General features: G+C 41.4%; 2 protein-coding genes across 3 annotated transcripts; both read right to left on the reverse strand.

Moving 5' to 3' along the window:
* Window positions 1-324: 324 nt before the first annotated feature.
* On the reverse strand, window positions 325-7,357 carry erap2 (endoplasmic reticulum aminopeptidase 2). 2 transcript variants are annotated; one of them, XM_074669812.1, is made up of 21 exons: window positions 7,319-7,357; window positions 6,417-6,771; window positions 6,127-6,313; window positions 5,818-5,987; window positions 5,600-5,738; window positions 5,383-5,517; window positions 5,179-5,299; window positions 4,939-5,093; window positions 4,735-4,848; window positions 4,495-4,626; window positions 4,103-4,234; window positions 3,768-3,836; window positions 3,514-3,689; window positions 3,333-3,412; window positions 3,051-3,234; window positions 2,633-2,789; window positions 2,344-2,528; window positions 2,041-2,202; window positions 1,754-1,894; window positions 1,355-1,436; window positions 325-1,200 (listed from the first exon to the last, which is right to left on the reverse strand). In XM_074669812.1, exons 2-21 carry the CDS (start codon window positions 6,578-6,580, stop codon window positions 1,054-1,056), a joined length of 2,832 nt encoding a protein of 943 aa, XP_074525913.1. In that variant the 5' UTR covers window positions 6,581-6,771; window positions 7,319-7,357; the 3' UTR covers window positions 325-1,053. The 2 variants fall into 2 exon arrangements, with proteins under 2 accessions (XP_074525913.1, XP_074525912.1); XM_074669811.1 differs by having other exon boundaries at window positions 7,251-7,325.
* A 4,167-nt stretch (window positions 7,358-11,524) lies between these two features.
* rgmb (repulsive guidance molecule BMP co-receptor b) lies at window positions 11,525-20,215 on the reverse strand. The gene is made up of 3 exons (XM_074671265.1): window positions 19,639-20,215; window positions 15,258-15,811; window positions 11,525-13,757 (listed from the first exon to the last, which is right to left on the reverse strand). Exons 1-3 carry the CDS (start codon window positions 19,754-19,756, stop codon window positions 12,999-13,001), a joined length of 1,431 nt encoding a protein of 476 aa, XP_074527366.1. The 5' UTR covers window positions 19,757-20,215; the 3' UTR covers window positions 11,525-12,998.
* Between the last annotated feature and the right edge of the window lie 2,993 nt (window positions 20,216-23,208).

Raw genomic sequence — 23,208 nt, forward strand, 5'->3', positions numbered from 1 at the left:
GATGTTGCAGAGGGCGGGGCCTCGTCTCTGACGCTACCACATATTTGACAGGACTTTGTTTCAAAAGCCGTTTAACATTTAATCCGAACACTTTTGTAAATATTTACATTTCAGACATCAATGAGGGTATTTCTCATGGCGTGAACTATTCCCAGCAGTTTAAATAGTCCTTAGAGTTATCGACAATGACACAGGCCTCTCTACTATCCACACCAATCACATCAGATTTCCACTTCAGTCTCTGTCCAGTTGACCATTTACAATATCTACTAAAAATTATCCTAAAGAAAGCAATCATATTTAAGATATCTACAATCCAGTTGCTGCAAGTCATATTGTAATATATTAAAAACAACATTCATGATTCCCAGTTGTTTTTTTCGGTATGTAAAATTAAAATACAACTTTAAAAATGCAATAATCACAACAACAACAAAATCTGGATGCTTCATTAACCTCAACACTTTAGCAATTTAGCCCATTTTAATATATTTCATCATCCATTCATTCAACATTAAGGCATCACTTTGGAAAGGACATCTTCTTTTTTAATCAACCTTATCATGTGGGCAGGGAAGTTTCATAGAAACAGTTCTTGAAAAGCTTCAAGCACAAGCTGATTTTGATTTAAAAATACACAATTTCAGACCACAATATTTAACAAAACTTTGAACAACACAAGAAAAAACCTCTGTCTCACAAACAAGCAGAAAAACACACACTAAACAGAATTTTTAGCATTCAAAAGCTCCTTACACACAACCCCAGCTCAGCTGCCATCTCTATTATTGATAATCCTTTTTGTCTGAAAAATAAGTCATCTTGAATGATTGTTTCTATTTGTACACAAAATTTCAACTCTCTAATTTAACAAAACCTTGTAAAAACTGTTTTCATGATGACACTGTTACAATACATCACTTTCTGAAGTATGTAGTCTGGTGAAAACCTCTCTCATGAAATAAATAACACATAGAAGTCACTGGGAGGTGGTTCAGGTAGACAGGGTCACTCTAGTGCATTTATTAACACCAGCTCGGTTGCTGCTGTCCTTCATTTCATTTGCTCTTTTAGCCAGAGTCTCAGAGGCTCCAGGTTCCTCTGAACCCAGCGGACATTTTTCTCCAAATTTTCCAGGGCAATCTTAGTCGCTCTGAGCTGAGATGTCTGTTCTTTGATGGAGTCAAAGAATAACTGCACCTAAAGGACAAACACGCATATTTAATTCAACATCAGACAATGTAAATATGAGAAAAAGAATTGAAAAAAATGAATTCACAGACACTACTGAAACACTGCTCTTTAAAAAATTTAATCAATTCTATATCTGTGTGGTTTATAAGATCAGAGTTACCTCAGTGAGATCCTCCTGAGATGAAAACTGGCCTGTGGTACCAACAAGGATGTGTCTAATACATGACGAGTCCAACTGTAACCTGTAGTCCAGACAGACAGGAGACAGGATGTGCACATTCTGTCATTTTAATTCACTGCTGTGGAAGGAAGCTACAAAATTGTTGCTTAATCAGGTCTTCATCAAACCAAAAACCCGTTTGACTTCTTACTAAAGCCTCTTAAAATTCAGAACTTCCTGGTTCAAATAAAATGGAAAAGCTCGGAGTGAGTAAGTACAAAATCTCTCAGATGCCTTTGTTAAGTGAAAATTGTGAAAGAAAGCTACATTTTAAATGGCATCTGTGATTTGACTTATAGTGTTTTATTATTCACAATGTGTCTTATATATTGCACCAACCTCTGAACCAGTGTGTTCCAGTTCTTTTTGACAAAGTTCCAGGCAAGGTGATGTCCCTGTGGGTTTCTGGCCACCATGAGAATGAGACTGGATAGATCTTGTGATCGAATCACTTTTCCCTCCAGACCTAACTCCAGCAGGCTGAAACACAAACACATAACATAACCCACTCATTAAAGCTTAAATTCTTTCCTCTATCTGTGATGCAACATGTTTTCATCCATGAGGCACGACACATGTTTACCACAAGGTGGCAGCATTAACTGTGTAAAATCATGAAGCAGTACCTGTGTAGTTTGTCCTTGTTTTTGCTGCAGGTCAGCGCAAACAGAATCTTGTTTTTGTGAGCTGCAGAGATGGAGACACTGTATGTGTGTAGGAGTGAAGCCCAGCCGTGGTCATCCTGTGCTCCCACTGAATACACCGTCTCTGCGACATCAGTGGGCAAGCTAAGAAAGAAAAAACACAGAGATGTGATGAAACTTCTAACCAGTCAGCCAGGTACAGGGATAGCTACAGTTTATATTAGTCATATCAGCAGTTACTGACTGAGGTTGGTATGTGGTTAAACAGAAGTTGGACACACATACTTGAGTGTACCGTTGGACTGAAGCCAGTCGTTAAAGCTGTTGCGTGCTCGCTCTATACAGGAAGGGTCATCAAGGTGACAGGCCAGTGACAGGACCTCTGACCTCAGCCGTCGCTCTGATACAGAGCCGCTGTCGCTCCACGTCTGCTGGTCAATGACATCCCGGAAAAAACCCAGGATGTAAACCTGTACCAAGAAATCCAGTATCTCACATGAAGTCATGCTGCATCTGAAATGAACTTTTTAATAGTATAAATTAAAAAAAAAAAAATTCAATCTTGTCCTCTCACCCCCAGGTTCCTTGTCAGATCAAACTCATTCGTTTTCTCAACTATGCGGTAAAAGAACTCCAGGTAGCCCAGCCCTTGGATAAGAGGCACAGTGTGGGTCTCCAGCTGTAGGTATCCAATCAGGTCTAAGGCTTTATTCAATGGCAGGAGTCCTGCTCTTTAGGGGTCGACAAGAATATTCAAAATGTAAAAAAAAAAACATTTTTCAAAGCTTCTCATTGTATACTCTTTTTATTTGTCTATTACTGTGCGGACTAAAGACGGCACACATTACTGATTCCACTAGTTATTGTGACTTACATTTTTTTGTGATTAATCACTTAGTGCAGAATTACTGTACAGCGATAGTATAGAATACTTACATATACACACACACAGTATGCATACACATATATTTACTGTATATACGTTTGCTTACGTCACCAGTTGAAAAGCATTGTGAATTAAATGAGTCCTGTCTTTGTAGCTCAGAGCAGTGTGATTTTTCCTCAGCAGGTTTGTCATCTTGTCCCAACCATCGTCCTCATAATGAACCACATAATATCCTGTCATGTCACTGTTGACTTTCACCCAGCTGATTTCCTCCTCTAAATGTATACTATCTACATGAGACAGGAAAAAAGAAACAAAATAACAGCTGGAACAAAAAATAACTAAGTATAGAAATAAATAAATATACTTTTATGCTTTTTAATGTTACCTGTGTGTGTTGTCATCAGGTGCCTGTGGATGGAGCTGGAAGCAGCCGTCTTGTATGTCAAAGGGATGTGCCACAGGAAACTATACAAAAGAAAAGAGAGGAGAGTTAACATCGAAGAAACTTTAATGTAAAAAAAGAGCCAGCCATTAACACATGTAAATTAAATAGTGGAAATTCTCACCCCTGTTGCATTGTAGACCACAGCGGGTCAGAGGGGAGCACAGTCCTCAAGAACCTTTCCTGTCTAAGCAAGAGACGAGAACCCTTCCTCTTCACGACCACCAGAGGGATCCCTTTCTGCAGAGTCCAAGTGTTCATTATGGCTGTCAGGTCCAGGTGTTCCCCTGCAAACAGGTACTACAAGAGAGAGTCAGAGATGTGCAATCAACAATAACCAATACCACAAGGGACTGTTCATGTTAAAAGCTTACTCACTGCATTCTTGGAGGCCTGGTTGCTGATGTAACAATGTTTTCCTGAGATGAAGTCCTCCTCTGAGCAAGTCTGAGAATAAAAACCGTATTATTCCTATTGAAAGAGAACTGACGTATTTTGCACAATACTAATTATGACAGACTGTAGCCCCACCGAAGGATTTTTAGCATGATTTTCATAACATGATTTTGCTGATGGCCAATCAATGTGGCACCAAAATCAATAAAAATGCATTTTATGTCTCATAAAGCAAACCTTAAGGTGGAAAAATACATCCAAAAACAAAGACACAAGAAGATAACAAAGGGCTGTATAATTATTGAATACGTTTTTACATTGGCTAGACTGTCCCACAGGTCCTGGTTGTGTGTGTTTCTATAGCTGTACTTGCGAAGGTATCGTACAATCCCGCTCTGAAACACGTCATCAGTCAGAAAGTGTCGAAGCATGTGCAGCACACATGCACCCTGGAGGGAGAAACAGTGTGTTGAATGCATTATTGAATGCAAGTACTTAGTCATTAATAAATAGGAAAACACAAGTTTCCTGATTACACATCAATATTCATACACACTCACACCTGCTTATAAAAAGGGGCTGATGTCCGGCTTTTCAAATTCATTAAAGGAGATCAAAACTAAAATACAGAAATATCCATTAACACACTTTGCACCACAAGTTTGACTAAGGACTGGATACATTTAAAGACCAAGGACTTGATTTATACTTTGTTATAGGAGACGGTATCAAACATCTCTTTGATCTGAGTGGGGTTTTCTGCTGGGCTCGAAATTGGCCGAGAAGAGTTCAATGAATCAAGGCCAACTGCTGCAAAACAGACGTGCAGTAAATATTCCTCCTGCAAGATGGAGCGCAGAAAAGTATCATCAGTGCTTTCTTCAAGGTTTCACATCAATCCAGAAAAAAGATCTTTCTAGCAGATTCTCGTTTTAAACAAAGCACCTACCACTTTCAGCTCAGGGTAGGTGGCCTCCACTGAAATGTACTCCATGTATCTTGCAAATCCTTCATTCAGCCAGATGTCATTCCACCACTCCATGGTCACTAAGTTACCAAACCACTGCGGCACAAGTTTTACAAGTCTGCACTCTTTCACATCTATGAGCGTATGAACTAATGAAATTAAACAAGCATGTAATCAGATTCTCACCTGATGGGCAAGCTCGTGGCCAATCACCATAGTAACCCAGAGCTTATCAGAGACAGAGGATGTGAGGGGATCAAAAAGAAGGCTGGTTTCTCTGTAGGTGGTCAAACCCCAGTTCTCCATCGCACCCATCTCAAAATCTGGAATGGCTATCAGGTCTAAGAAAGATGAAAAACAACTGGTGAAGCGACAGAAAAGCACTTCATATAAAAGAAGGAAATAACAATATGTAAAAAAGTATACCTTGTTTGGGTAGAGGATATTCAATGTTGAAATACTCCTCATAGAAGTCGAGCATCTTGATAGCAACCTCCAGGGCGTAGTGTGTCTGCTGCATCTTCTCAGGAGCAGCGTAGACAGTCACCTAAAACACAAAGCAGTGCATAAAAACTCTCCCAAAAATGTAAGCAACATTTTTAAGACATGGCAACAAGTCTGAGACTGTACCTGGATCCCAGAGGATGTTGTTGCAGTGACAGACTTAAAGTCACAGACGACAAAAGCTACAAGGTATGTGCTCATCTTCACGCTCACATCAAACTGGTCCTCAAGCAGGTCATCACTGACTCTCACTGTCTTAACCTGAAATAAAGAAAAAAATTTACCTACTAGGAAAAGGTCATTGTTAAATGGAGCAATAAAGCATCCAAAAAGCATCACTCACTACAGGCATGTTCGACAGAGCGATGAACTCAGGATTCCTCCTTATCCTGACTGAGAAGTTGGCTTTGAAGCTTGGCTCGTCGAAACAAGGGAAGGCCATCCGGGCACTGGTGGGCTCAAAGTGTGTAGAAGCTAAAGTCCTGGAATGATCAGAAAGTACATGAGGCACTGTGGACTCACTGTGGAGTCATTGCTGTGAATCAGTCTGTCTGCTCTTACCTGGTCTTTCCTGCTCTGGTTTTGTATGTGCTCTTATAAAAGCCATGGAAGCCCTCTGATAGTTCACCTCCAAACTCAATATACAGAAAGTAATTTTGACCACTAGTGAGCACCCTGGGTGAGAAAATACCAATCTGTTCATGGGAGGGGTTATGAAGAACTGGAAGATCCTGTGAGGAGAAAAAGTATGTAATCAATCCAGACACCTTCAGTTTTATTTTATAGATATTAAAAGCTGTCTGAATATGAGGATAAGCTTGAAGACCTGTGAAACAGATAGATAACTTTGAGTTCTGTATTTAGTGTTACCTGGTCAGACAGATGAGCGAGGTTCTGGTCTAAGATTGTGGCTTTGGTAATGTTCAGGCCTTTGCTGTGCAGTACAACCCAGTTTGTGTTGTTCTGGACATCAACCTGGATCTGAATTGATCCAGTGAAATTTAGACTGGTGAGGTTTGGATGGATGAGCAGATGGTAGTGTAGAGGAATGATGTACCTACAACAAAGAAAAGGATGGTTCATTTTATAAATGTGACCCCAAAGCAGGCTCCCGTTAACTTTTAGTAAGTCAGTGTACAGAATGACAGTACGGTAGATACCTCGGCAGGCGGAGACGGCTCCATGGAAAAGACAGATTATCTGTGCCCAAAGTTGACTGCTCTCCCACTGGGTGAGGAGCATCAAAACTTTGTTTTGAAGAGGGCTGAGACCCCACAAGTGACATGTGGAGTAAAGACAGCATAAAAGTCCTAAACAAGGCCATTATAGAGGAAATGTTGTTCAGCCACTGATTCAGAAACAAAAAAACAAAGGGCTGGCAGCTTGACTTGAACTCCGTCACATGCCAAACAAGAGTGATGAAGGACCCCTGGTGTGACTGTAGATCGCCTTGCTGGATCTCAGACCATCAAAATAAAGCAGATGTAAAATGAATCAGGACCTTTTATCTTGAATCTGTAAGACAAAAGAACAGAATTAAATTTTCCAGTCAGTTTTATAGATGTGGCATGTTTCAGAGTCGCTATCTGAAAAAAAACTACCTTTAAATCTTAGTAAAAATCAACTATCTGACTTCACCGACTGGTGAATTGTCTGTGTTTTCAAAATACAGAACTATTGCAAACATAAAAAGAGAGCTACATTAAAGTATTAGCCCATACCACAACACATCTCGAACCCGACAGAGACTCAACCATGTGACAAAGGGACCACATGATTTTCCATGCGGACAAAACAAGATGAGGACACAGCTATAACTGTGAGGTGACAACAGCTGCAGGTCAGGAGCAGAGCAGCAGTTCAAATCAGGCTGCACAGGCTGAGGCTATGTGCCGCCAAGCTAGGACGACAAGTTGTGTTCGCTAAAACAAGTTTAACTCAAATTTAACGCAATGTTATTTCTATTTTTGATGAGGTAGTTATATTTTTTTTACCTGCTTTGGAGGTCCTTTTTGATAGAATTACGTAAATGCAAAAGCCAAAGAACTAGTTACAGCTTTACCTCGTTTACACAGGTTGAGCTTCATCATCCTTCCGGCTGTTAGCTTTCACTTTCTGTTTTCAGCAAAGCTTCTCCCGCCCACTGCAGGAGTGGAAAGAGAAATCCTAAAAGTGCACGTGAAAGGTTGCTTTTGTAATAAATAATCCAAATATATAGATGTATAAATTTAGAAACAAGTTACATGGGGAAAAAATAAATAAAATGTATTGTCCTGATGTAGCTTCACATTGACATGTTGACTCCCAACACGTTTATTGCAATAGTTTTATAGTGTTTGTGTGTGTGTGTGTGTGTGTGTGTGTGTGTGTGTGTGTGTGTGTGTGTGTGTGTGTGTGTGTGTGTGTGTGTGTGTGTGTGTGTGTGTGTGTGTGTGTGCAGGGGCGTAGCTACAATTAGGCAAACACAGGCAGTTGCCTTGGGCCCCAAGATTCCCAGGGGCCCCCAAAGCATCTCTTAAAAACTGATTTATGAAGTTCTGTTCAATTGAAAGCATTTCTTTTTTCTAAATCTTACTTCACATGCTTCAAAATACATCAAAAGGCTTAATCTTTAATGATGGTTTTGGGTACTCCCCCTCCTTTCTTATTCAATGGGCTATTCCATGTTACAACACATCTGATAATTTGATTCAGGAAGAAAGTGGTAAAAAACACTTTTTCCCCATTTTTTTCTTATTTTCAACCAAGTCGGTAATAAAAACAATGTTGCTCTGAGATCTGAGATAAACATATCAGACTTTTAGGATTTTAAGGACTTTATCTAGCCCAGGAAATTGGATAATTTTTTCAAAATCAAACTTTTTGAGTTGGTGATAAACATTATTGTACAAAATCTCTTTTTTGGAAACATAACTCACTGGAAAGGAGGTCAAAGAAAAATACATTAACTTTAAAATAATAGTACCAAAAAGTAACTGTAAGTATCGCCTCTTTCAGTAGATTTTTTCCCAGTTTTATGTTGTGCATGATATTTACATATTTTTTCTTTACCAATTTTTTTTTTCAATATTTACCTATTGTTGTAAATAACCTTCCTAACCTACCTATTTCTAATGTTTTTCACTTCATACTTTCTTGTTTGTTACTGTTACTCTGTAAATTCCTCACTGTGGGACAAATAAGCTGTCAATTGACCATAAAAGATTTCAAATCCAGGACAAAGTGGACTAGATTATGAATTCACTTTTTTTCAAAATCAAACTTAGGTACAGAACTTAAGGAAATGCATTTAGTTGTGTTAAGTTATCATGTACAAGATTAGCACTGTCTCATGCCTTGATTCTGGGAAAGAGACAGCAAACCCAGGGAAGGCCAGTCTAGCTCTGAGGAAGATGAGTTACAAGGACATGGAGGGCCCCATTGACTGTGTTTGCCCCCAAACCACTAAATACGCCCCTGTGTGTGTGTGTGTGTGTGTGTGTGCAGGTGTACCCTGAAAGCATGTTGTCTTGTGTGATGTTTGGCGTGTGTTGATATGATCGCTGTCTTACCTCACTCCTAACAGCAGTAAGCAGCAGGTGTGTCTCTAGTCGATCCATTTACTCCTAACTGTCTCTCTATTCTCCACTTTACTTTACTGTGTGTGTGTGTGTGTGTGTGTGTGTGTGTGTGTGTGTGTGTGTGTGTGCGCACGCGCGTGCAGAAGGGTGTCCATTGTCACTATAAGGTCACAACTATCAGATATTTCAATCTCCCACAATGCAATGCTCCTGGCAAAGCCAACCAGCACACCCCTCAATTCAGACACCTATAAACACATAGTACATTGACTCATTCACACACCCAGACACATATCAGATTATCACTAAAGCTACTGTAACCTTATCAGTCATGACTGAGCCCAGCAGAGGACTATTTTACCTTCCAATCATCTATTTGTGGACAGGTAGGAGCCTTTTATTTCTCATTCATGATCATAACGTTTATCTTGATATAATGGGTACAATGGGGCTGGAGATTTTAGTTTGCGTTCAAGCAAAAATCATCAATTTCAAAATATTTATCTTTTCATTTTTTGTTTGAGGAGCAGCCTGTACTTGAATTCAATCAGTGGCTGTTGAACTTAAGCAAAGGCAATTTCTTTTAGTCATTAAGATCAAAAACACAAATTCCCAGCAGTTTTGCAGAGGGCAGTTTTGAGCCTTTCTGTTTATGCTGTTTAGTTTATGGTTTTCTTTTTATTATTTTTATTGTGCAAATTTAAAATTATGTCTGTATGAATTTAAGAGAAAAGTATTAGACTTCATTACTGCTCCATATTTCATTACCATCTTGCATTTTTCCCTTCATTGTTGTATTTGAAACTTATGTTACACCTTTTCCCCATCACTGGAATTCTCCTTGCTTTTTCTTTTCTTCTTTCTTATGCTTTTTTTAATTTACGTTGTTGTGCAGATTTTTGGCATAATGTGTAATGTGCAATATTTGATGTTTGTAGATTTCTTTTGTGTACTTTTCTGTCAAGATGTATATTTTTGTTTGTTTTTGATTGTTTTTATTGTGAAGGCAGCACAGCATATTCAAAATATGAGTCCCAGAAAACTGAGCCCAAGGGGACCGTTAGCCTGTAGAGTATCATGTTGCATGGACTTATTGCATTGCATGGTATTGTTCTGTATCACATCATTTCATTTTGTTTCTTGTCTTGAGGTTCAGTATTGTATTGTATTGTATTAGTTTGTTTTGTATTTTATTGTATAGTTTTGAGTTTTGTCATTTTGTGCATTATAATGTGTCATGTATTTAACTCATCTCTCATTAATTCCTCCTCGTGTCATCCTCCATCTCCCTCCAGGAAGTGTGGAAGGTAATGTTCTGGCTTTTCTGGCCCCTCCGGTCCATTTCTCAGGTGAAAGGCTTGGTTGGACGATGCTGGTCTGCATGGTGACTGACTTCAGAAGAGGGCACCTAGAGGTCAGCTGGAGGTCACCAGTAGAAGGTCACTTGTCCAGCTCTCCATATAGCCTTTCTGTAAAGAGCAAACACCATAGCCACAGTGCTGTGGCAACTATTACTGTGGCAACCAGAGACTGGCCATCCTTCAGCTGCTCTGTGACTCAAAGACGACGGCCCAGACTCCCAAGGAAACATCACACCACTCCATCAGGTATGGCTGAAGATACTCATGTTCAAGGACATTAGATTAAGTTTCAGTGTTTAAAACTCACAAATTTATAACAACCTCACTTTTTAATGAACTTATTCTTATACAATCAGATCATCGAAAGAAAACCTGCCATGAAGAAGGCGACACAGATGGTGAGAAGTTTGACTATTAGTTATAAACCTAAGAAATCCTAGTGATCCATACAGATGTTGTTTCATATTCTGTCTGTATGGTTTATGTTCCAGATGTTGTTGTTTGGACGAACACAGTGGTTGTCACGATATTGAGGCTACTTCTCATGAAGAGCATCATCTTTAACACTTTGATAACCACATATGCTGTCATTACATGGTAGGAGATTAATCTGCTGGCCTAATTCAATATATGTGATAAAGTCTACATTATACATAGTTGTATATAAATTTATTATATAAAAAATGTCTGGTTATCTTTATCATTCTAAGCAAATTCTCTGAGTTTATATCATTTTAGTTTATCTTTAATTTACAAATGCAATCAATATATACATAATATTTTACTGTTAAATGGTATTAATTTTGGGTTTGAACTTTCAGATGGTTGGAAACGACGGGCATCTGATGCATGACAAAATCTCACATTGGAAACAGACCCAAAGAGAACAACTCTGTCTTGTCTGGAGTCTCCACACTTGAAGATTTCTGGACTTACTAAAGACAGTTGACTTCATAGTTGGAGTTGTGGACCTGAATCATATGGATTAAATGGAAAATTACCATCTGTTTGAATCACAGGGGTGCAAAGTGTCAGTGCTATGAGTCTTTGGTATGCCTTTGGAACGCCTTTGGTATGCCTTTCGTTGACCTCCAAGCAGGTGTTTTCAGGTTGACAGTTGAAAACGGATTATGTTTGTGAGGGAAAACCTTGTATCTGATCAAAGCTTAACCTCAGGCTGGTGGAGTAACACACATTTTGCTGTGCTGTGTCAGTGACTCACTCTTCTTTTACTTGTTACCCTGAATTACATGGTGTACTAAGAGGATTGTGTGGAAAACTTAGCTCAAGGCTGTAACATGTTAACAAAAAGCTTGAATGCAACATAAATGAAGAGGAAGAAAACTTGAACCATTTTGAATTTATTGTTTTTTAAATAAAACACTTGCACACAGTTTTTTTTTCTTTTCTTTTTTTTCGAGCGCCATGAGTAACACAGACATAGCAAGAGAGCACCACTATGTGGCAGTACAATCACATCTGACATTTTTTAAATTATTATCCAACAGCAAGGATATGGACCTTCACTTCCTCTACAGGACACTACAATCATAAATAAGTTAAGTATTTCAACATAGACCAGTCACTCTTTACCAAACTGACACTCACACGATGCCAAAGAGTGAGAATAAGCTCAAACAGATGACCAAACAGGGCACAGTGACACAGAATGCTAAAAAGGTTCATAGTTTCAAAGATTGGCTTTTCTTATTGAAAACAAATGGAATACATTTGCCACAACACACTGCTGATTCACAGTGTTTTGTGTGTTTCATGTACCCCAGTTTGGAGCAGCTCTTCAGTCCTGGCAGTGGGACTAAAACAGTCTACAGTAGAAACATTAAACAGACAGTGTGAGGAGGAGGAGGGTGCTGGTTCCTCAGTGAGTTCTGAATCCATTTGTACACGAGAAACATAAATTAACTCTCTTTGGCTCAAATTAACAAAGGAAAACACTGTGCCTGTTGTGTCACAGCATCTTGGCAAAACAAAAGGTGGGAACACCTGCAACTCGATTCTCAGAGGAATAAAAAAACACTGTCACAGCCACACACTTGTGCACACACTCACACGCACACACACTCATTCACACTTATTTGAAACCAGGACTGAGGAAAAACAACAAACTCATACAGCAACAGAGTAGTACCGATGTCATTTGTTTTGACAAAATTCAAAATACATTCAAAAGAGAACAACTCACATTGACTGACATAACACGGGACGCTGAGTCAAATCAGCTTCAGGAAGAAAGATGCATTTCAACAAAAAATGGCAGCTCCTTGGATTCAACAGACTTTTACTTTGAAAAGATCACTAGTAAAATAATACATTGATTCCAAAATGTACGCCATCACAAACCTATTACTGGGTGTATTTGGTGGATAGGGTAAATGAGCTGGAGAAACACTGACGTGGATTCGTAAAAAAATGAAATAAAGTGCTTCTGTTAAAAGAAACATCCTCTGTTTGAGGTATAAAAGAAAGTCACATTAAAAGACACCAAAAAAGTCTACGCCATTACACTGTGCACTGAAGACAAGCTATTTACAGTTTGAAGTGTGTATCCACACACTCTTTACCCACAAGTGTCTCTTCACTGATGACACAGTTTGTGTTGCAGGTATTCCCTGTGTCTTCTGGGAGCTCTGCTACTTCTCTTACAATAACTACAGTTCCCAATGCATGTCCAGCTCACTGCTTCCTCTCCATCAAAGACAGGAACCAGTGGTTGGTAACAGTGCCCAGAAAAGGCACTCTTTCTAGTGCACACAACAAAAGCCAAAATGCCAACGGCACACGTAGAGTCCCTCCACTGCCCTTAAACTGATGCCATGCTCAGAGCACACAGCAAGAGCAGAGCAAGCTGTTTGACAGGTTGAGAGTATGAACCCAGGGTGGACATGGCAGAACTGCGTGGGTATATCCTCCACCTCTCCTGGTGAGGGTGGAGACTCTCCATATCCTTCTGGGCACTGTATGCAGCCACGGTGAAGTTAGCATCCCCGGTGGTCAGGAGGTCAAACACACAAGAGTGGAAGTAAATGTCCTGCACCTCCAGCTGCTCCCTGCAGCGCTCTTGTGCCCCCTCCACCCCAAAGACCTGCACAGTACCATAGGGGGAAGCTTGTGTCTGTGAAGCGTAGCTGGGTCGACGCAGCTGCTGAAGCTGCAGGCCGAGAGCAGGAGGGGAGACAGGGAGGGGGAGATGCCCTGCCTGGTCGATTCGCTCTCCGCTGGGGCAGCCGTTCAGACACAGCTGCAGGTCCTGGGTGGCATCATAAGCCTGAGCCAGCTCCTCTGGGATCCGCACTGCCAGGGTGAGGTAGCGGCCCAGCTGGCGTACAATCACAGTAACACCAATGTAGCCGGCGTGCAGTTCCACGTGGCGCCCTGGACTGCGCTCTGAGATCCACAGAGCCCGGACCTTCCTGGTAGCACCGTCTGTACCAGCAGAGGCATGAATTGGGTCTCCACTGCTTATTGTCCCATCGTCAAAGGCAGCAGGGAGGCTGTCTGTGACCGCCTGGTACACCCTCTGCTCTGTGCAGCCCTCATACGGCTTAAAGATGATTGTGATCTACAGGAGAGGAGAGAGAATCATCTGGTAAGCTGAGGGGATCTGTTCAGTTTAAATGTGCTGTATGAAGGACAAACTTAGAAAGAATGGCAAAAATACTGAGCTCAATTCATTTGATACCATGAACACACAAACAGCTGTCATTTTTAAGACAATTTCACATCTACATTGATCCGGAAAGTCAAGCAATTCAAAGGGATCTGTAATTTGATCTATATGTGAGACATTTCTCACTTGTTAGTTTTGCACCTTTTGGTTTAAAACTCAGTTATTTTATGTTGTCTAATAGACTATCAGAAACCCTTTAATGAGATGTTGTAGGCCACATAGGGCAGAGGAATTTTTTTCAGTTGCACAAACATGAAAACACTCCACATAACTCAGGTTATTGAGTCCCATCACACTGCTCTTGAGAAATTGCTACGACTTTTTAACAAGTTGTAATTTGACACAGCTAAGCAAACATGCAAACACACACATACACATACACACAAGACTCTAGTGGTGTGTGGAGGCCTGGCTGGATGCAGGGTGTGGTGTGAGCATTACGGTTAGCACTAGCATCATAGTTCCGGTGAATGGCTGCTTTGTTCACATGACAGCCATGAGGAATGAAGCCTGGCGAGCCATTAAGCCTGGAGGGCTGTTAATGTGTGTGTGTGTGTGTGTGTGTGTGTGTGTGTGTGTGTGTGTGTTCCTAATAATCATGACTAATAACTTGCCCCACCTCTGACATAAGGTCAAAACTTCGCTCCATAGTGTAGCAAACCTGCTATTTGTTTAGTGTGTGTGTGTGTGTGTGAGTGTGTTAGTGCCAGTGTGTGCATGACTAAGTGTCTGCATGGGTGTGTATGTATTTTTAATAATTAAAGCTATCGACCAAGCAGGAGAGAGACCAGATCATCGAAGGAAACATCAACAAAGCTTCTTTAACACCACAAAGATCACCTTGTGTAGCTCCTTATTCATTCAGTGACGATGATGTCCGTAAGTGTGTGTCTGTTTCTATGCGTACGTGTGAGTCTTTGTTGTCAAACACGGAAAAACACCTTCAACACACTTAGTGCTTTAAGATCAGTGCAATTTGAGCCACTTATGAGCCACACACACAGACACAAACACATAAAGACGTGCAAATACACACATAAGTAAACAGTGGGGCCTTTCACACATATCATTCCACGTTATTAGAGGTCAGGCTGAATGCAGCCCTTAACCCACTTCAGTTTCCAACACTGCCGCAGTCAAAAGGGAAAGACACAAAACCACTCACACCAACAAGTCTGACAGAGAAAAAAAGGGACACTGAGAGAGAAAATCAGAAAAAATTAAGAGTAGTGGAAATGTTTTCCAGTCTCATCTGCAAAGATTTCTTCATCAAAGGCTGAGAACTTGGTGTTTTCTCTCCGACACACAAACACTGATCAGCTGCTTCCACTCAAACTCTTCCAGACTCAGCCACAGAAACAAGACTCAACTGTGTTACAACTGTCCCCTTACCTTATTGGTTGCTGTGGCGCTGGAGCCAGGTACCACAGGTACATTAGTGACCTGCACTGACAGATAGTCATTGTCAATGAGAGGCCACGCCCCCTCCACCTTACACGTCTGGAAGCTGTCCTTAAATGTCCTCAGATGGGGGTCTCCAAACAGCCCGCAGAACAGGTACCCAGGCCGAGAGTGGCTGTGTGCGTGGTTGTGACCGTGGGTGTGCGTGTGTGTGTGCACGTGTGAGTGCGTGTGTGTGTGCTGGGTCCGACTGTGGTAGTTGCAGGGCTCATGCACCACCTCGGGGTGCGTGGAGGATGTTGGCCCGTCTCTGGAACAGTTCCTCTGACTCATGAGGTCAGAGATGCCCAGCACAGCGGAGTGGAAGACCAGGTTCCCCCGACAGGACTTGGCGGTCCTCTGGGTGCAGGCTGAATACGCACGCAGAGCTTTACAGAACTCTGTGTGGAAGCCATCCACAGCTGGAGTCAGGTGGGAGGTGAGGGAGACGAAGTCAGTGGTGCACTTCTGGATACGACACTGAGAGTTTACAACCTGGCACTGACCTGGAGAGACAGGGAAGTAGATCAGCAAAGGGATGTTAAGCTTTTGATATGTAGTTTAAAGTTGATGGCACAGGTATTGTCTTTAAAAGAAGCTAGATTTACCATGAAATGAGAAGTATAAGAGCACAAAAAACTAGAATAAGTGTGTACAGATAACTTTAAATCCAAGCACACAAAGTTACCGTGCTGTTACAATCTAAGCTAATAAAAGTAGAAGGGAAAAAAAGTCCTTGCTGCTGGATGAAAGTCTTGATCAATCAGCCGGTTGCTCTGTGAGAGTAATAAACCTGGAGTGTAATAAACCAAAGAGCAGCCAGAGGGAGAAGATAAAGAAGGATTTTTTTTCCACAAGCTGAGAGATAATGCTGCTTATACAGCTGAGGAGCACAGAACACAAACACTATTACACAAAGAATACAAGATGTGCTGTGCGTACTAACATACCACCTGACGCACTTTAAAAGACTCTGTGGTCATTTCTGCAGGATAATGATAGAAACAAGCACCACATTTAAAACAGCAGTGGAAGAAGTAAATAAACTTCAAAGTTTCCTTTTGTTTGTTTACAGAAAAGGTTTGAAAAAATTCAGCCAGAAGACTGACTTTTCTGCTTTTTAACAATTAGAAACATGTTTCTGGTCTTTAATCATCCCTAGTGTTTCATCTATTGCTTTACTTTTGGATGAAACAGGGGTCAAACCAGCCTTTTACATCACAGATCACAGAGGGAGAGGGAGAGCGATTAGAGAGCAGACCTAATGCATCAGTCACAGCATGCTCCTATTAGATTAGGGCAGAGAGAAGCTCTGCAGTGTATGGGCAGCTGCACACAAACACACACACACTCACTCATACACACAAATAGCTATCTTGGAAAGAATGCGAGTCGCGCTTCCGTTTAACACACAAAGTCAGTGATCTTCAGATAGTGGGATGATCAAAAGCAAAACCATTGAGAACGTGTTTTTCACTGAAATCAACAGATTCTTTTAATGTTACACCATGTCTTAACAAGCACAAGCTTCATCTGACACGCACACAACACACTGCAGCTCTTCTCTACATTTGTTTGATTTTTGGGGCATGAAGGAGTTGGGTGCCACCATTTGGGGGCAGTAGTGCTCTGAGTTTCAGAGAACAGGGGTGCAGGTACAGACCCCCACTCACACCACGCTCCAGAATCTCTCTCCTGCCTGTTAAATACTGACACCAACCCACAGACACACACACACACACACACACACACACACACACACACACACACACACACACACACACACACACACACACACACACACACACATATAAGCTGCCTGCCATGCCAGCCACCACTGTGCAGACAGTCTGAGTACTGAGGACACATTGTGTCTTTGACTGGTGCTCCAGTAGCCTCCTTCTTCCCCTCCTATCTGCCTCGCAGTGCCGAAATACCGCTCCCAATCTAATCAGAGCGGGTTTATTCTCTTTCGAAGGGTATCGACATCATGAGCTGCTCAAAAACACACAAAAGCACTCATTCAGTGTCGGGTGATGGAGCCAAAAGGGAGTTCACTCTGGACCTGAAGGACTCCGTTTAAATCGCCGAACTTGTACTAAATGTTAAAACCTTTCCAAGAACAAGTGTCTATTTAAACAAAACAACACCGCCTTAAGTGCTGATCTACCACTGAACACTTCTGTGAGCAAAAAGAAGAGTTTGGAGCACAATTTTGGTCTTCAAGGCTCCACCGTCTTCCCTTCTTTGTGAAGCTGCTCTTTTAAGCCTTCTCTCTAAGCATGCACAGCTGTACTTTCAAAAGAAAACCCAATCCATGCATATAAATAAGCAATTTGTGGTTACTTGAGATGAGGGGATGAATACTAAATTGAGTTGAAAATAGTGTTAAAAAGAGAGAAAAGAACTCCTCATGAGAGGAGCTCACACACCAGGGCTGTCCAACACACCCACAGCCTGATTTGCTACATCCCCTGGGTTAGTTTTCAATACAGACACAATAAAACACACCACTCCTCACAATATGTACCCCTATTTTTCTCTCCACCATCTCTCCCAGATGCTTTTATCACCTCACCGGTCTCATCTCTTCTTTTACAGACTGTTTTTATCCTCCAAGCTCAAATCATTTCCTCCCATCAGCACTATTTTGATACAGCAAAGGCTCTGTTGTGTTTTCAGCTTGCAGCCCCCTCCGGCTGATTCCCCGGTCATCTCTCCTCAGGCTCCCTCACTCCCATCAGACAGAGGTCAAAAGATCCTCCAGCTGAATCTCTCGGTGGCTTCGATTCTTTCTCTCCCCATCCGACAAGCCTCCAACTTCTCTGATCTCTGGAGATCAAGGGAGGATCTACTGGGATCATCTCTCAAACTGAGGGAATGGCTTGTGAAGTGCTTATTGATCACCTTGTTGTGTGCACTCCCTATCTCTGTCTCTCGCACACTGAGCTCAAATCACACAAACAGCCTTGCAAAGCTTAGAGACACAAAGCTTTACAGGAGCTCACTGCTGTTGCTGCTCGCACTCAACAAAGACACTCAGGAGAGCAAACAATAGTCCACAACTCTGATATTCCTTCCTCCCGGTCCAAACAGACACAAAGTGGCAACGACATATATCTAAATGGGTTGAAATGTGCAAGTTTTGACGAATAAAACTTTCCTGTTGGCTGAAACAGACAAACATAATGCACATTCTTTCCACATGACGCACAGAGCAGAAGGTGCCAAGAGGGTCTTTAATGTGGAGTGGGTCTCTCTGTTCCCACCGTGCAGGGGCCGTTTTGTCCCGCTGCCTGAGCCGTGTTAAACTAATTACTGGAGGTGTGACTGCTCAACAGACAGCCACCACAACAGCCGACCCCCTGCACACACTCCAACACAAGCAGAGCAGGCTTCTGGAAAGAGGAGGGTATGCAGCGTTTTTTATTTCTGAAAGAAATCTGTGGTTTAACCAAACTTCTTTGAACAGATTTCAAAATAACGTGCAACATGGAAAATAAAAGGTTAATGCATGAATTTAGTTTTTACAGTGATAGAAAAGTATTTTTTTTTTTCTTTTCAACATCAGTATTCTTTATGAACCCCTGTGGTACAATGTACAAGTCGAAACCTAGATTTTTTCTGTCACAATTTTGTCTCATTTGATGCTTATTTTGGGATGGAAAACCAAGAAAACTGGAAGTAACTGATCAGGGAAGCCCTTCTGTGATCAAACCTTTTATATGTTTAAAAGCCAAATTTTATACTTTTGACTTTATAGACTCCATATAATGATTTTTCCAGTGGTTTCCATCCTGCAATTCTTGCTCCTGCATTAAAAAGTCAAATTTCTATCACACATCCACCCAGATCCCAACTTTTTAAAGTCAGATTTTCACTCAGGGAATCTTCTGATTTTTCTGATAGTGTTCTGATTAAAGCTGTACTCAGATATATTTGAACCTGAGGAGAGATAGTCACCCTCTTTTCCTCTTTTCCTCCCCTCCTCCACGAGCCATTAAGGGGCAGACAGGAGAATGACGGCCCAGGAGAGAGGAGAAACTCGATCCCTGCTCAGACTGCTGCACTGCCGCTGGAGAGAGAGCCATTGTCAGGCAGCAGTGGGCCATGCACAAGTATCGGCCACACAGTCGTTACAAAAGCTTAATAACAAACAATAAAGTAGCTCTGATGATGGTTAAAGCAGCAGACTGACAGGAATTGTTGTCACTGAGTTGCACTTGGTGTGGCACACACCAATCTGTGCGTAATTGCATTATAAAGTGAGTAGAATGGCATGATAGTTGCTCTTATGTCACACTAGTTGTTGTAGTGTTGAGGTGTTAGTTACCTAGATGAGCTCCATAGCACAGAGCGATGATCAGCAGCAGCAGTGGCCGGAAGCGGCGCACCAGAGACGGGGAGGCGAGGCGCTCAGCCCCGCGGCAACAGCATCCGGCTCTCCCCATCCCCGTCCATGCAGGGCCAGGAGGGGAGAGTGCACAGACCTCCAGAGGACGAGGAGGGATGGTGTCTAGGCCTCCTCACTTCTTCTTCTTCTCCTTCCTCTTCTTCTTCCTCACTCTTCTCTCCTTCCTCTCCTCCTCGGGTGCGCAGGGGCATTAAAACACAGCTGCTCCGCGGAATGCAGGGCGGAGGGGGAGGACAGGCAAAAGAGAGGAGGAAAAACAAAGTAATAGTAGAAGTCACTCCGTCGACACTTTTTACTTTCTCACTGCACGAATCTACGCCAGCACGTGAGAGAAGTGCGCTGCCTCCGCGCGTGGACTTTTGCCTCGTTTGTGACCACTCCGTGTTCTGCTTTCTCGTCCCAAACACGCACAATCACATCTCTCTCTTCCTCGGCAGGCCGGGATTTCTCCTCCACTCCTCCCCTTTCACTTTCTCCTCCTCCTCTTCCCCTCCGACAAATCAATAGAGAATCAACCAAACCCTGCAGGCGGAAAACCCGCCTACCACTACCTCTCTCTCTCTCTCTCTCTCTCTCTCTCTCTCTCTCTCTCTCTCTCTCTCTCTCTCTCTCTCTCACACACACACACACACACACACACACACACACACACACACACACACACACACACACACACACACACACACACACACACAAACACAAACACAAGGAGAGAGTGAGAGCAGTCTGCAAAGTAATGAAGAGGCAGCAGATAAAAGTAGTAAACGTTGGTAAGATGCCATTAAATCACTGCACTGAAGACAATAATGGCTTTCTGATGTTGTGCTGCCAAAATTTTCATTTGGCTGATCCAGCCCATCCGAAACTTCAAAGAGATCATCTTTTCCCCCTCGGTCTGTTTATTTTTTAATTATGATTTGTGTAAATTACCACAACTTCCACTAGTTTCAACTATACAAACAATCATTTAATAAAGACATCTATAAATACTGTAATCCTATCATCAAATATGCATTTTTATAGTTGCTACTCTACTTGAGCAATATGTGCAAACATTGCCACCTAGAGCAGTCTAAGCTGAAGGAAAAGAATGTAATGTAACTTGATTCAAGTTAATATGAAACACTTTTTATGTGTTGGATGTAATTTCCTTGTTTGCACAATTAAAAAATGAATAATTTACATAATTGAAAAACAGAACACATAGAGTATCATGCTTGAGGGTACTGGGTTTACCAGTTACCATGAAACATGTTATACAGAATGAAGATAAAGTTAGGTTTAAAAAAAATATTATACTAATTATCACTGTTGTTTTTGTTTTTAGATTTTTACAAGCCCTGTTATTATGATCATGAGCATGATAGTGGGGGGAGGGAGTGGGACTGACAAGCCAAGGATCGTCAGTATATTCTTAAGTCTGAAAACTAGAACATAAACAAAGAAGGGAGGAGCATTACCAAATGTAAGGTCAAGTGATTCTGGTTTGGCTTAGTCATGCCCCCTATTGTACAGAGGCCACAGTCCTCATCACAGCTGGCACAGGTCTGACTCCCAGCCTCGATCCTGCACTGCATACCTTTCCCCACTCCCTCTACTCACTACAATTTCTGTCTCTTAAGCTGTCTTTTCAGATAAATCAAAATAAAATATCCTCTGAGATGCAAAACAAGTAAAGTAAAGGGTGGCGGAGCTGCTCTTCTGCATTCTTATTGGGGCTTTTAACTTGCTCATGACAGTACAATCCACTGTGCTGCTGATTTTTTTTCTGACTTGTAATATTTAACATGGTCACACAAGTTAAAAGTAAAGTGATCTAGATAGTTCTGGAGTCTATGATAGGGTTAAAGAAATCATAAACTCAAGCACCCAAAGATGTATTAAAAGAAATCTCCTTGTTTTGCTATTGGGAAATGTGCTTTCCTCTTAAGATTACGTATTCCAATTTTTAGAAAGTAACTCTACTCAAACACAGTAAGAAACTCTAGTTATTAAAAGCTTTCAGTGGGTCATGAGTATAATGGTGGTGTGGTTACAGCAGTTGCAGAGTTGGTTTGGTCTGTGGTGGTGAAGACAGATGGAGAATCTCGCTCTGGAGTCCAGAATTGATGCCCCTGACTCTGATATCCAGATCCTGTGTTTACCACCTTGGAAATTATGTTTTTGTGAATGGTTTGTTATCTTCATTGCTCATTCATTCAAATTGTACGTTTGACCCATGTAAGACTTGTTATGTTGCTTGATGGATTACATGAACAATTTTCTGAAAACCAAAAGAAACCAAACTAAAGAAGTTCTCTAAAACCTGTGATTACCTTAAATGTGTTTCAATGAAAAGACACAGCACTGATCAGTCTGAGACTGAACACCGGTAATAAATAAACAAAAACATGAAAACCAGACTAACACCATAATTCAGCGAGAGTTTATTCAGATTTATAACTCCTCCATTTTTTGTCACAACTTTAAATGCAAGACGACTCCCTGTTTTCTTCATCGCTGATTTCTTTGATCCACTGTCCAAATGGGCTCGATATTTGCGAGAAGAAAAGTTAATTGGTGAAAAATATTCACTTAAAGGCTAAGTCTATGTTTGATATCTTGTTTTACATGAAACCCTCCTGGAGTTAAACATCAGACTTTAAACTTAATTGCAAATAATGATGATTCAGATGAAAGAAGTTGGGCAGTATGTTTTTATGTTTATATAAAGGAGAAACTTTAAATCTTGACTGACTTCACTGGAAAAAGAACAGAACACAGAACAGAAAAAGTCTGAAAGAGAAGTGTCTGAGCACGACAAAACAGCCCAGACATAAACAGACAACAAACTGTTCACACGGTAGCAGTCATAAATCTGAACAGTCAGAGCTGCAGGAGGTACGAGGTGAGCAGACAGTGTAAACAGCCTCTGGCCTGAAAGACACTGCACACACTGCACACACTGCACACACTGTTATACTTTCAACACAAGCAGCACCTTTGCTTTTGTTCTCTATACCTACAGCTATAATTCATTAATGAATAACTGCACACCAACCTTCTGCAGCCTGTTCCAATGATTTTTCTTATTATTAACTTTTTATTGCACTGGAGTTAAACCTGACCCAAACGCCCCGTGTCGACTTAAGATAATGAAGCAGCAAAAGTTTTAAAGAAGCTGAAAAAACACAGAAGGATCTGGACTTTTTCTTCAACCAAGTGTACATGTCTGTGCAGGGCTCAGTTTGCAATCTTGTAATTTGTTTGTGTGTGTGCTGTGTTGTTTGCATATATGCAGAGGCAGTAATCCTCTGCCTGCTGCCTGTTGTGCCACTCTGGCCTGGCTGGTTTGTATGTGTGTGTGTGTGTGTGTGTGTGTGTGTGTGTGTGTGTGTGTGTGTGTGTGTGTGTGTGTGTGTGTGTGTGTGTGTGTGTGTACGTGTGTGTGTGTACGTGTGAATATGTGTAGATAACAGTATATATGGGTTTGAAGTGTGTGTTTGTGTG

This window comes from Halichoeres trimaculatus, unplaced genomic scaffold, assembly GCF_033239565.1.
Source record: "Halichoeres trimaculatus isolate MK-OKI-2021-1 unplaced genomic scaffold, fHalTri1.1 fHalTri1_scaffold_5, whole genome shotgun sequence".
Lineage (NCBI taxonomy): Eukaryota > Metazoa > Chordata > Actinopteri > Labriformes > Labridae > Halichoeres > Halichoeres trimaculatus.